Below are 14823 nucleotides of genomic sequence, written 5' to 3'. Positions count from 1 at the left end.
TGTAATCCCAGCTACTCAGGAGGCTGAGGCAGGAGAATTGCCTGAACCCAGGAGGTGGAGGTTGCAGTGAGCCGAGATCGCGCCAATGCACTCCAGCCTGGGTAACAAGAGTGAAACTCTGTCTCAAAAAAAAAAATGACCAAAAAAAGTAAACTAATTTTCTATCAAAGAAAAAAGGACTGTTGAATGGATTTAATCAAATAATATAAGGCAATTAAATAGTACGTAAGTAAATGCTGTCTACTATTATATTTTGTTGTATGTTTATATTTACCTAAATATATTTTATATGATAAATATAAATGTATTTTATATATTTATTGTATTTATATATAAAACAATACAGAATTAATATAATGTATAGAAATATATTTGGAAATACAGATTTGATGGCATACTATATACTTATAGAGCCAATGTCAAAGCTTATGCAAATGATATTCAAATCATAATCAAATATAGCTATGACCTTCTGTCTTTCATGAATCTGGAGGAAAACGGTAGTAAATACTATAGTCTCTACAGTCAGAATCAACAAGGTGCCAGAGATGGTCTCTAGAACACAGCTGAAATTCGTTATAGATCCAGAGGGAAGAACGCCACCTACTGAACATCACATTTCAAAACGTATCTTTTCATCATGAGAACTTAATGATCATAATAAACTTAATAAGACGTAACACTTTATCATCATTAATTAGTTTATCTGCAAAACATCTTTGTGAAGTAGAAGAGATTCATTACCCTTATTATTATTTGTTACTCATGGGATTCACAGATAAAGCAGTTGAGTCTTAGGCCATATCTATTTGACATCAAATGTCCAACTTCTTGGGTGACCCAGGAAGAATTTCATTTGGTAATAAAGATTGGAATTCCATGTTTGTTTGTGATGAAATTCTCCAGAAACTCACTACATTTTATATTTTCTAATTCTGTGTTTTCTCTTTCTTTCTTTTTGTTCTCTTTCCTTCCTTCCTTTCTTTCTTTCTTTCTTTCTTTCTTTCTTTCTTTCTTTCTTTCTTTCTTTCTTTCTTTCTTTTTCTCTTTCTTTCTTTCTTTCTTTCTTTTTCTTTCTTTCTTTCTTTCTTTCTTTCTTTCTTTCTCTCTCTCTCTTTCTTTCTCTCTCTCTCTTTCTTTCTTTCTTTTTCTTTCTCTTTCTTTCTCCCTCTTTCTTTCTTCCCTTTCTTCCCTTCTTTCTTTCTTTTGAGATAAGCTCTTACTCTATCTACCAGGCTAGACTGAAACTCCTGGCCTCAAGCAATCCTCCCACCTTGGCCTCTGAGTAGCTGGGACTACACTCGTGGGCCATCATGCCTGGCTATTTTTTTCTGTTTTTGTAGAGATGGAATCTTGCTATGCTGCTCAGGCTAGCCTAGGACTCCTGGCTTCAAGTGATCCTCCCACCTTGGCTCCCCAGCACAGTCTTGGAAAGACAGGCATGATTCACTATACTGCCTTTTCCCTTCCTTAAGCGACCATCAGTATTCACACAGAGGCTACTCTTAGTCCCGGTGCTGAAGTGAAGTCATACAGGGGAGAGTTGCAGCTGCCTATAACAGGCACAAAGTGTGGAGCAAACCTTTGTTGTTGAAAGCCATTCAGATTTGAGTGTCATTTGTTAACTGCAGTATACATCTTTAAGTTTTCTTCTTAGCAATCTCAACTTTGTCTTCCTTAATATCTTTTAACCAATTTTTAAAAATTTCTACTGGTTCACTAGATAAGAATATTCCTAAATTATAAAGCAAATGCAACGCCATTCTTATTTCAAGCAAGTAGGACTACACTTGGAATATACACAAAATTGACAGGGTGAGAAGACTGAAGGTAATGTATTACGAAATTAAAGTCCTCTGGGCAGAAAAGAAAGAATTTCTGTCTATTCCAATCTTATATTTTCATACAAATTAGATGAATCATCAAGTTAGAGAATCCTGCAGTAGAACCAGTAGTTTCCGTGGTCACTATTTAGGCATCTCGATTGTATTATTTTTAAAGAGATTTTCAAAAATCAGTGGTTATCTCTGGGAGGTATAACTGGGAATTTTAAAATTTTCTTCTTTAAGATAAGAGGAAAATTTTACCTCTTCTCTAAGAGACATTCTCTAAATGTCTCTAAGATAATTTCCAAATTTTCTATAGTGAGTATATACATTACTTTTATAATTAGAATTTTAATATATATATATAGATATATCTAAATATAAACAAACATATAATTCATGTATATTAGAGATGGAGGTCTCACAATGTGTGTTGCTCAGGCTGGTCTTAAACTCCTGGGTTCAAGCAACTCTCTGCCTTGGCCTCCTGAGTATCTGGGATTGCTGCTCTCAGCTTATAATTAGAATTTTAAAATCTTTGGTCAGCCCTGGTGGCTCACGCCTGTAATCCCAGCACTTTGCGAGGCTGAGGTGGGTGAATCACTTGAGGTCAGGAGTTCCAGACCAGCCTGGCCAACATGGTGAAACCCCATCTCTACTAAAAATGCAAAAATCGGCCGAGTGTGGTGGCACATGCCTGTAATCCCAGCTACTCAGGAGGCTGAGGCAGGAGAATTGGCTTGAACCTGGGAGGCAGAGGTTGCAGTGAGCCAAGATCATGCCACTGAACTCCAATCTGGGTGAAAGAGTAAGACTCTGTCTCAAAAAAAAAAAAAAAAAAAAAAAAAAAATCCCCTAGAGATGTTGCATTAGTCCATTTTGCATTGCCATAAAGAAGTACCTGAGGCTGGGTGAGTTATAGAGAAAAGAGACTCTTTTGGCTCGTGGTTCTGCAGGCTGTACAAGCATGGTGCCAGCATCTGCTTGGCTTCTGGTGAGGCCTCAGGACGCTTATGAACATGACGGAAGACAAAGGGGTGTGGTGGAGCACGTGGGGGAGGCAGAGCAAGAGAGAGACGGGGAGGTGCCAGGTCCTTTTAAACAACCAGATCTTCTGGGAACTCCTACCATAAGAAGAGCACCAAGCTGTTCCTCATGTTCCAAACACCTCGTTAGGCCCACTTCCAACACTGGAGGCCACATTTCAACATGAGATTTGGAAGGGACCAAACTTCCAAACCACATGAGATATGCTTAAGCTAAAGAGCTCATTGCAGATGCAAAGACCCCATATCGATTCATCTTGTTAAACCAAAACTTGGGATAAATTGGTTGGTGAATTCAATGAAGATAAATGAAACTTGGAGACAGATGCATCTTTAAACAAATTGCTTCTGCAGATTTATTCAGGTGGTTCTGATGAAGTGAAACATCACATGACCAAAGTATTTAGGGAGTCTGGTGGCATCATTTTGAGTATCTACTAATACGAAGTAGGTAAAAAGAAAATTGAACTCAATGCTCCTGCTCATATAAAATGACCAAAAAAGGCCGGGCGTGGTGGCTCACGCCTGTAATCTCAGTACTTTGGGAGGCTGAGGCGGGTGGATCACGAGGTCAAGAGATCGAGACCATCCTGGTCAACACGGTGAAACCACGTCTCTACTAAAACTACAAAAAATTAGCTGGGCATGGTGGTGCGNAAAAAAAAAAAAAAAAAAAATCTTTAACAACAGCACCAAAAAGAGTTGGGTGTGAGGTGGGCAACATGGTGGGGAGTTTAGGTACGAAGTGACAAGATTCACAAGAATAAGAACAGTTAGGGAGAGATGGCCTTTGTAGAGAGATAAGTAGTTGCTCAGCTAGTGTCAGGGACCCACAGTAGGAGGAGGAGGGGGAAATGGAAATTGATAATATATCAATACACTTGGGAGGCAGAGTTAAATCTGACAGAATTTGGTGAAGGGTATGAGCGTAGGTGAGAGTTTAGGTAAGGAGTTACAGGGAGAGAGAGTTTAAGATTACACCCATGTTTTGATTGAGGTTACCAGTAAATGATGCCATCACTGAGATAAGGAGAGAAAGAAGAATCAATTCATAATTGGGCAATTTTAGGTGGAGATGCACATGGGAGACGTATGATAACTGGGGTTTGTCACATCCCATCAGATTCCTTGATATAATTTTTATGGATGGGAGGCCATTACTATTCCTAGCATCTAACAACAGTTTCAGAAAAACTGGAATTTATTTTAGCAGGACCTTTCTGAATAATTTCTGGGGTAATCTTTTCCTGTTGTCAAAGCTGTTCTAAAAAGATTAGTTTCACATCTCTATAGGCTAGCCTGGTAGCAGCAGAATATAGACCTCTGGGTATATTTTGTTATTCCATTACTTTATTGACATGGAAAGTGGGATGAAGATTGGGATTTATTGGTGAATGGTTTTGCCCCATACATGTATTTCAGCTATCTATTCAGGTTCCATAAGCATTTTCTTATTTAGGGCAGCAATTTCTATCTTTGATTTTGCAATATTCAAGGGTGTTTCCCTCTATCTTTAGGGGTGTGGTAGAGTTTTCAGATGTCTAAAAATGAAGTCAGTGTTTATTCATTGCAGTTGAGCAGTAAAGTTTTGCATGGCATATATTTAAAAGGATGGAAATAAAGCATTTTCTCATGTTTGGCTTGGTAATTAGATGGTACAACTCGTCAGGTGAACAATTATTATTATTGTCATTATTTTTTATTGTTAAACCATATTTTATTTTATTTTAAGATCCAGGGCACATGCGCAGGACATGCAGGTTTGTTACATAGGTAAACATATGCCGTGGTGGTTTGCTGCACCTACCAACCCATCTCCTAGGTATTAAGCCCGGCATCCATTAGTTATTTTTCCTGATGTTCTCCACTCCTCTGCCTTTCCCCAAGGCCCCAGTGTTTGTCATTCCCCTCCCTGTGTCCTTGTGTTCTCATTGTTCAGCTCTGTTATAAGTGAGAACATGCGGTGCTTGGTTTTCTTTTCCCTTGTTAGTTTGCTGAGGATAATGGCTTCCAGTTCCATCCATGTCCCTGCAAATGACACAATCTTGCTCCTTTTTATGGCTGCATAGTATTCCATAGTGTCTATGTACCACATTTTCTTTATCCAGTCTATTGTTGATGGGCATTTGGGTTGATTCCATGTCTTTGCTATTGTGAATAGTGATGCAATGGACATACATGTACATGTATCTTTGTGATGGAGTGAGAATTATCATTATTTTAATAAAAGAATAGGGATGAAGTCTTGCTGTGTTGCCCAGGCTGGCCTTGAAATCCTGGCCTCAAACAATCCTCTCTCTTTGGCCTCCCAAAGTGTTGGGATTATAGGCATGAGCTATTGCGCCTGGCCAAGGTAGACAATTACTGATAAAAAAAAAAAAAATCTCATACTTTGACTCAGTGTGGAATAGTGGTGAAGGTAGGGAATCAAAGCTCTCTTCCTGGGTCAGTGCTTTGAAAAGATCCTGCATCTGGAAAGCACTTTGTGTATGTATAGCTACTGAATAAATGAATACTTAAATACAATGCAATTTCTATGCCTTTCATGCTACTGGACCTTGTAAATACTTTTCTACCCTATACTTCACTTTTTTCATCACACAGTGGATTGGCAAAAGATGGAATAAATGACTTATTTTATTGTTTGAGCCTCCTTTGATAGCCGAGTTCAATTGTTGTTTATTGTGAATTTCTCAGGTTGTTTTTTTTTTTTTTTTTGAAACAGAGTGTCATTCTGTTGCCCAGGCTGGAGTGCAGTGGTGTGGTCTTGGTTCACTGCAGCCTCCTCCTCCTGAGCTCAGGCGAGGAGGGCTCCCACCTTAGCTTCCCAGGTAGCTGGGAGAGTAGGTGTGAGTCACCATGCCTGGCTAGTTTTTGCATTTTTTTTTTTTTTTTTTTTTTGTGGAGACAGAGTCTCACTATGTTGCCCAGCTTGGCCTCAAACTCTTGAGCTCAAGCAAACCTCTCACCTCAGCCTCCCAAAGTGCTGGGTTTATAGACTTGAACCACTGTGCCTGGTCTCTCAATTTTTAATTTTTTTAGTGATTAAAGCTCTGAAGATGTACATTTCAGTTAAATTAAGTTGGGTGTTCTTATATATGTAGTTTGGTGAAGTAAATGATATTAAGTAACTACAATTTTGCTCTTAAGAAAACAGAAGCGTCAAACATATTGATGCCTGTATATAAAAAATATTACTTGTTTTTGTTTTTTTCAAGCTCCTTGCAATGTAGCATTATCTTACTTATTTTTAATTTTGCTTTCCATGTAAACTGTTTTTAGAAACAATTTTGGCAGTATGTGCCACCTTTTCCTGCCACTCTGACACGTAAAGTCATTACAGAAAAAAAAGAAGGAAATTGGTGTAATAGTCCCTGCACTGTTAACTGTTGCTAAGCAGAGCCTTAGATCTATGTGGAATTTCTGTAAGTTTTCAGGGAGTGCTTTGCTAGGCTGTAAAAAGTTTGCAATTGGAATTTCACTCCACTACTGTCTAAGGCTAATTGGCTTTATATCATCACAGAGCTGTATGTTCACAGCTGAAGCCACTTAGGAGAGGGTGGCATACACAATGCTGCAGAGGAGTGTATGTAATTTATTAGGGATAAGGTCTAAGTGCCTACTACATAGCCCTTCTAAGTCTCTTCTAGACTGATTGAAGATTGAATCTTTAATTTACCTTACTAATTGATGGACTTAGTTTAGTTGTTATGAGTTTAGATGTTGCGCAGAAGCCGGGAGACCTTAAGGCAATGTACATGTCATAAATCAATTGTACACGTCAGTCAGTGTGACATTTCTGAGTAGCCTGTGTTCTGTGATGGCACGCCACCATCGTTCCTCAAAACAAAGTGACGGTAGACATCGGAGGAATGGTTCATTTATTCTCTCCCAAGAAAGATACCTTGCCTTAAAATAAAAGGTGATTGAGTCATCGGCAAATCTGTGTCCACTCAAGACCATTTCTTCTGCTTTTATATATATATATATATATATATATATATATATATATATATATAAATTGTTTTAACCCTGCTGTGGCATGGGTTTTGGGCCATGCTCATAAATCTTGTCCTATTTCCTTATTGGCACACAGCCATGGAAATGGAGAAAGCCTTTATTGTGGAGAGCCAGCAAGCTTTGAGTTCAGGAGCAATAAAATTCCTTTTCATGAGTAAGGTCTGGGAGCCCCTCAGCATTTCCTGCTTTGTGGATGTCAACATCTCCAGGAGGGCATGGCAGATGTAATTCTAAAAGGTGCGCAGGAAGCTAGGGATGCATGGCCTCTACGAGGTATCAGTTCCTAAGATGGCAAGGCCCATGGAGATCAGAATTGAAGTATCCTGCTGTACCTGCTGCAGGAGGGGATGAGTGAGCCCACATTCCCTCTGAGGCAGCCTTCAAAGGGGGGAGGAGGAAGAGAGGTTAGTGCTCTCTTTCTTCCTCTTCCTGTGTCCAAGCCACCCTCCTTCCCAGGAAGAAGCTAACAATATGGAGAGACCATAGGATGGGATACTTCTTCTCTCCTTCCTTCCTCCCTTCCCTCCTTCCTTCCTTCCTTCCTTCCTTCCTTCCTTCCTTCATTCATTCCCCTCCCTCCCTCCCTTCTCTCTCTCTCTCTCTCTCTCTCTTTCAGATGGAGTTTCACTGTTGTCACCCAGGCTGCAGTGCAGTGGCGTGATCTCGGCTCACTGCAGCCTCTGCCTCCCGAGTCCAAGTAGTTGTCCTGCCTCAGCCTCCCAAGTAGCTGGGATTGCAGGCACCCACCACCATGCTCAGCTAATTTTTATATTATTAGTAGATACAGGATTTCACCATGTCTGCTAGGCTGGTCTCGAACTCCTGACCACAGGCAATCCACACACCTCGGCCTCCCAAAGTGCTGGGATTACAGGCATGAGCCACTGTGCCCAGCTGAATACTTTTTCTATCACTCAAATGTAAGGGGGAAAATGGAGAACCTCCGAAGATGAATCATAGTTTTATTCCGCTCTTCATTATGGTTCACATGTTGCTGGAGACACAACAGTTGCCATTGAGGATCATCTGAAGAGGAGAGGAAGAAAAGTACTTTGGTACAGAGGATATGCTTCATCTATATTCCTAAGTGAGTGACACAATTTTACTCCATTCCCTTCGCTTGCTGGGGTAACAAGAATATGGCTTGTATTTTGAAAAGTATGTTTCCAGGATAATTTAGCAAAAATAATTTCCTTAATAATACAAACAAAGCAGCCAGGCACCGTGACTCACGCTTGCAATCCCAGCACTTTGGAAGGCCGAGGCCGGCGGATCACCCGAGGTCAGCAGTTCAAGACCAGCCTGGCCAACACAGTGAAACCCGGTTTCTATTAAAATATGAAAATTAGCTTGGCATGATGGCAGGTGCCTGTAATCCCAGTGACTTGGGAAGCTGAGGCAGGAGAATCCCTTGAATCTGAGGGTGGAGGCTGCAAGTGTGATCATGCCACTGCACTCCAGAGTGGGTGACAGAGTGAGGCCCTGTCTCAGAATAGTAATAATAAAACAAACAAATCGAGCAAACATTCCTTTAGCACTTCAGAAAGTGACACATAAATATTTTGGTGTACAGTTCTGTGAGTTTTATGAAATTTGAACCCCCACACAAAGAGAATATCTAATAATTCTCACACTCCCCCTCCCCCGATTGCTTCACGTTAAACTTTTGTACATAGATGTTTTCCCCACCCTCAATCCTAGGATCTGGCAAAGAGTTTTTAGATATAACACAAGAAACACTATCCATGAAAGAAAAAAGTGATAAATTGGGCTTCATCACAGCAAAAAAGTTTGCTTCTCAAAGAACACAGTGAAGAGAATGAAAACAAGCTACAGACAAGATGAAAGTGTCTGCAAATGTTCAAAGCCCTTTGAGAGGAAGAAACTGAATAAGACATGATCTTTTTCCACCAGAAGCCGCAGTGGAATGGAGCTAGAGAACAGTGTGTAATAAACAATATATGAAGGAGAACGTAATTAGTGGTAAAATAAGGGTGGTGCCAACGATGTAGCAGCGGGGGCACTTTATCGTAGCTTGTGAAATCAAGGGTGGCGCTGTGGGGCACAGAAACAGAGAGTGTCCCAATCCTGTAAGAAAAGCCATACAAATGGGAAAATGCTGGGCGTAAAGTGAAAAGTGTCAGAAGGTTGCTCGGGTTTAGCTCCCAGTCTCACTTCTGCGTCTTTCATGGAAGAATAAGAATGAATTATGTCTTCCAATACATGCCCAAACCCACACTCCAATATCTGTATCTTCTAAAGTCCGTAAGCAAAAAAACAAAACAAACAACAACAAAAAACTTGCACTTACCTTGTGTAAGTAACAATTACTCCCAAGAGTGGATTCTCTGGTTTTGCTGAAACATAGAAAACCATTAAGGGTCATTTAAAGGGAACTGAAATGTCAGGCTGGTCCATTGGAAATGCAAATGTTAACTGCTCTAAGCACAATCAGCAAACAATGAAGCCAATTAGGAAGGTACTGCTGAGAGCTTCAGGCTTTGGTTAGTTACAAAGGCAGAGGGAAAAAAGACCAGGCTGTTTGATCTTGTTTATCTGGAGGTGGAGTCAATAATCTGAATAGTTTCGAATGGCCCTAAATGTTTTGGGGCACTTAGAGCCCTGCTATGAACTCATTCGTTTTCCTTGCGCTCCATCACGTGAACCCAGGCACAAATGAAACACTGGCATCCCTAATACGTAAGCATCTTTTCTGCTGGGCAAAATTCCCAAAAGAACGAATTCTTTTGCTATTGGCTAACTGCTGAAATTAGCATAAAATCAGCATATAAATTATGTTAATGCAGAGAGTTGGGATATAAACGTACGCCACTTTCATGCCTATAGACATGTTCCGCTTTATATTTTCTCTAATAAAAAATAAGCTTTTATGCATTGGAAAGCTCTGATTTATGTCAGGTACAGTCTTCCCTCCACCGTATGTTAGTAGATGTAGAAGAGATTTTTGAGGAATTTACATTCACATTTTTTGGTATATCTATCATCCAATGTGTCTTAGGTGCACAGATTCTCATAACTACTCCCACAAACAGGATACAGAACAGATTCAGCAACTTCTCTCCTTCCCCACTTCCCTGAGTCCGACCCATTGTAGGTAAGTACTCTCACCATAAAGGAAAAACGGGTAAGTTGGATTTCATGAAAGTTAAAAACATTTTGCTTTTCAAAGAACACACGTAAGAAACTGAAAAGACACGCTACAGATTGGGAGGAAATGTTGGCAGATAATGTATCAGACAAAAGATACATATCTGGAATAAAGAGCTCTCAAAATTCAACAACAAGGGAACAGACAACCTAATTTAAAAATGTGTGAAAGATTTGAACAGAAGCTTCACCAAGTAGATAAAAGGTAGGCAAGTAAGCCAATGAAAAAATCATTAGTCATTAGGAACATACAAATTAACACAATGAGGTGCCACTACGTACCTCTTAGAGCAGCAAAAATGCAAAGCACTGAGGATGCCAAGTGATGATGGATGTTGGAACAACCGGAATTCTCTTCCACCGCTGGTGGGAATGCAAAGTGGTCCAACTGCTCTGGGAAACAGTCTGACACTTCCTTAAAAAGGTAAACATATCCATCCCTCATGACCCAGCAATATCACGCCTAGGAATTTATCTTAGATAAAAACAGGTTCACACAAAAATCTGTGTGTGAATGCTTTCAGCAGCACTATTTCTAATCTCTAAAACCTGGAAGGAACTCCACTGTCCTTCAAAGTGTGAATGGATAACCAAATCGTGATACAACCATACACTTAAATACATGAAATGAAACAGATGAATCTCGAAATAATTATACCCAGTGAAAGAAGTTATATTCCATTCTGCGATAATGAGCAATTGATTCCTTTAAGAATATCTCTTCTCATTTTGCTTATTAAAATTTTTTTTCTTTTTGTTCCCTCAGGCCTCAGTTCCTTCTTTTCCATCCATGGTGCTTCTCTTCTGAGAATCTCATTTTTGCATGTTTTGGGAACCTTTTGCTGCATAAAAAGCCGCCTCAAATGTAGTGGCATTTTGTTTCTTGAAAAGGCCTTGGATTTGATCTTTGCCCTGAGGTTGGTCTTTCCCTCCCCTCCTTCCCTTCCATCCCCTCCCCTCCCCTCCCCTCTCTTTCCCTACAGGGTCTTCTTCTGTAGCCCAGGCTTGAGTTCGGTATAGAGAACATAGCTCATTACAACCTCCAACTCCTGGGCTCAGGTGATTCCCCTGCCTCAGCCTCCTGAGAAGAGAAGCTAGGACTATAGGCGTGCACCACTATGCCTGGCTATTTTTTAATGTTTTATAGAGACGTGGTCTTTCTTTGTTGCCCAGGCTGGTCTAGAACTCCTAGTCTCAAGCAATCCTCCCACCTTGGCCTCCCAAAGTGCTGTGGTTAAAGATGTGAGCCACGGTGCCCAGCCTGTTTCTTATTTTGAGGACTCTTTGCTCTTTGTTACAGTCCCTTCAAATTTGTTATCAGGTACATTTCCTTTCACTTACATTTCCTCTCAATTATATATTTTCTCCGAATTATGGAGTAATTCATTCTTTAGTTTATCTCTCTTACTCTCTCATTTTATTTTAGAGTGGTAAAAGCTAGGCAAGCCTTCAACACTCCCCTGAAATTCTCCTTTATCTTCATGGTTGAGTTTAAGTACATTTTGATGGGACAGTGTTGCAGAAGGCATTGCTGCTAGGTAACAATGGCTCCTTTCTTAGCTCCCGACACCTGTGTCTTCACTATCCTTCAAGCCCTCGTTGATGACCTCCCCGAGGACTGTTCGGCTTCTCCCATCACTGGGCTCCAAAACCCATGCTGCCAGTTTCACCTTTTATTACGGCAGAGACCCCTTCCCGGTACCAAATTCACCTCTGGTTTTTTTGCTGCCCATCAAACCTCCCTAAACCGAGAGTCATGATACATCAACAATTTTATTACACGTTTGCACTCTATGGGCCGGGGATTTGAACAGGCAGAACAGGGATAGCTTGCATCTCTTCCACATTCTATAGGGCCTGGTCAGGAATGTGTCAAATGGCTGGGACATGTTTCCAACAGAGGGAGGCTGGAATTTTCTGAAGGCGTCTTCACTCACATGTCTGGGTCTTGGACTGGGATGACATCAAGTCTTGTCTAATCTGAGACTCAGCCAGAGCACCTACCTGCGGTCCCTCTGTGTGACTAGGGCTTCTCACGGGATGGCAACTAGGACTTCCCAGAGTGAACGCACCAGGAGAAGTAGGTGGATGTACACAGACTTTCATGATACGGCCTGGGCCATTCCACAGTGTCGTCTGCTCCCTGTCATTGTGAGCCACGCTTCTTCCCCAGCCATCAAAATCTTTCCTTCAAAGCAATTACAAATCCTGCCAGACTCATGGGTGGGGGACATAGATGGCCCCTCTCACTGGGAGAAGGATCAAAGAATTAGCCATCATATTTTAGCACTCCTGCCATGCCTTGGCTGCACTTTGCTCCAAGAGCGACGCCCCTACACCCAGAGCTCTATCTCTAGCCTTGACTTTCCTCCTGAATTTTGGACTCAGAATTCACATGTCCAATAAGTGTTTTATTGGAATTCACCTGCATAAAAAATAAACAGAATCTGACCCACCCAGAATCCTACTTCTGGGCATCTGAGCACCTTAAGGAGAGTACGTAAATTTATTCAACACAAAGTGATTTAAAATAGCTGAAAGTCATAAGTCAGCTAATTGCCTGAACAATAAGAGACACCGTTAAGTCAGTAATAGTGTATCCTCTGGATGGGATGGGAGGGATACATGAAAAGTAATAAATATGAAGATTAGGTAGCAATGTCTCTGAATTAATTCACATGATGAAAAAAACCATTTGATATGCACTCTTACTGCAATTATAAACAAAAAGATGCATACAAAAATATAGGAATACAAAATGGAGGACAACTGGGATGAAATGATGACATTATGGATAATTTATTACTTCTCCGCTTCCCACTTCTCAATTTTTTTACATTACTCTAGTAACAATAATAAACATATGAAAATGTATATTGTGTAAGTACATAATATATACATTTTATATGTTTTATAGTATATAAAATAATAAATACGCTAAAATAATATTTCTTAAATAAGCACTAAATTTTAGAACATTTTTAAACTTTTTGTAGAGATGGGGTCTTGCTACATTGCCCAGGCTGTCCTCGAGCTCCTGGCCTCAAGTAATCCTCCCACTTCAGCCTCCCAAAGTGTTGGGATTACAGGCATGAGCCACCACACCTGGCCTAAAATAATATGTATTTTATTTATATCACTTTAATAATGTAAAAACTGCCCCCAAGAGGAACTTGTCACTTCACACCTCTTGCTCTTTCTTTGTTTATTTTCTTTCTTCCCTGGATTGGTTAAAGGCATTACCAGCCTCTTAGTGGTCCAGGTTGGAGACTTGTGTCATCATTCTGTCTTCTGTTTTTCTTCACTAATGTTTCTATACAATTAAGCTTTGAATACTCTGAATTCTACTTCTCCAGTATCTCTGCAATGGGTAATTGTTAAATAATTAATAGAAAATGGTAAAATTACCTTTACAATTATATAGAACTATTCTAATATCTACCAGGTCTCATTCCCTTCTTCACCACTTATCATCTGGGGCAAGTTTCCCAATCATTCTGGACGTTGGCTTTCTCATCTGCAGTGTGAGGACGGCATATTTGCCTTGGGTATAATTTTGTGACAATTGAATTATCCTGTCTTTGTAATACCTCATTCAGTGCCTGGAATATAGCAGGCACTTAATACATGGTAGTTACGAAATGGCACGTAAAAATCTTTGGATAAAGCCATTAATAATACTTGCACGTTCTTCTAGCACTTTTGTGAGAAAGACAAACACACTGTTTTGTAGAGACGCATCTCTACACAAAAAACCCCACAAACCCAAGTATAAATTAAAAAGCAGGACTCTCTTCTGAAATATTTGTATCTAAACATATTCTCACTAAATCTCCAGTTTTATGGCAAACCAACCAACCTCAGGTGGCTGCAGAACAAGTTTATTATCAGAAATAAGACGCAGAAAAAAAAAATCAATGGTCTTGTGTTCCATATTACTCTCCCATCAATAGAGGCAGTATCTTTCCCTCTTTATGGTAATTGCCCAGTGATCTGCTTAAAGTGCTTTGTGTACTTAGAGGGGCCTGCTGATAGCATCTTATCAGGGCTCAGAGCAGCGGCCTCTGGGAGCACCCAGGAGCTGGGGCTAGTTCTGCCAGATGTGCTATTTAATTTCACCAAGGGTCCCGGGTGTCACAGACACTAGACTGTGTTTGCCAGTGGCTTTGCTGTTGGGTCTCACGTCACTCCCTGCCTCCCCAGATGAGGGTAGCTATCTCCCTCCTCTAAGGCTTTAAGGGTTCATTGCAACAAAATAGGCCTGGGATGCTCATCACTTAAGCCAGGGTCCTGAGAAACTCCATCACAGTTTCTCTGGAAGACCTTTTCAGGTTAAACAAATGACTCTGCTGGCAGGAAAATTGACCCCTCTGTTCCTAGAAGTCTATTAATATGCACAGTGAGCGCTTATTGGCATTGAGGGCTCACATCTAAATGGCCCAATTTCACTTCCAATAAAAGCCCATTCTTCTCATAGAAATGCCATCCCCATCCACTGACTTGTATTGTTCTCCAAATTTGCATCAAGTTTAGGAATTTATAGATCCACCCTCAGGGTTAATAGTGGTTCAAGATGCTTTGCAGAGTAAAAAACATCTGGCCTGTGAGGAGTGATAGGCCCCTCCCTAGCTGGCACTTTGATTCCTTTTCTTTCTCTTACATCCCTATCTGATGCCTGATACAGTTTGGCTGTGTCCCCACACAAATCTCATCTTGAACAATAGTTCCCATAATCCCCACGTGTCATGGGAGAGATCAGGTGG

At 40.5% G+C, this 14823-nt stretch overlaps 1 protein-coding gene across 1 annotated transcript in view; it reads right to left on the bottom strand.

Moving 5' to 3' along the window:
• LOC108296661 (60S ribosomal protein L8-like) overlaps positions 1-14823 on the bottom strand; it is a 54401-nt gene that overhangs the window by 23245 nt on the left and 16333 nt on the right. Inside the window, exon 3 of the mRNA XM_037735273.1 lies at positions 9204-9249. Coding sequence (XP_037591201.1) covers positions 9204-9249 — 46 coding nt within the window. The remainder of the gene's footprint in view (positions 1-9203; positions 9250-14823) is intronic.

This window comes from Cebus imitator, unplaced genomic scaffold (assembly GCF_001604975.1).
Source record: "Cebus imitator isolate Cc_AM_T3 unplaced genomic scaffold, Cebus_imitator-1.0 Scaffold20, whole genome shotgun sequence".
Lineage (NCBI taxonomy): Eukaryota > Metazoa > Chordata > Mammalia > Primates > Cebidae > Cebus > Cebus imitator.
This window is presented reverse-complemented; position numbering and strand designations above follow the sequence as displayed.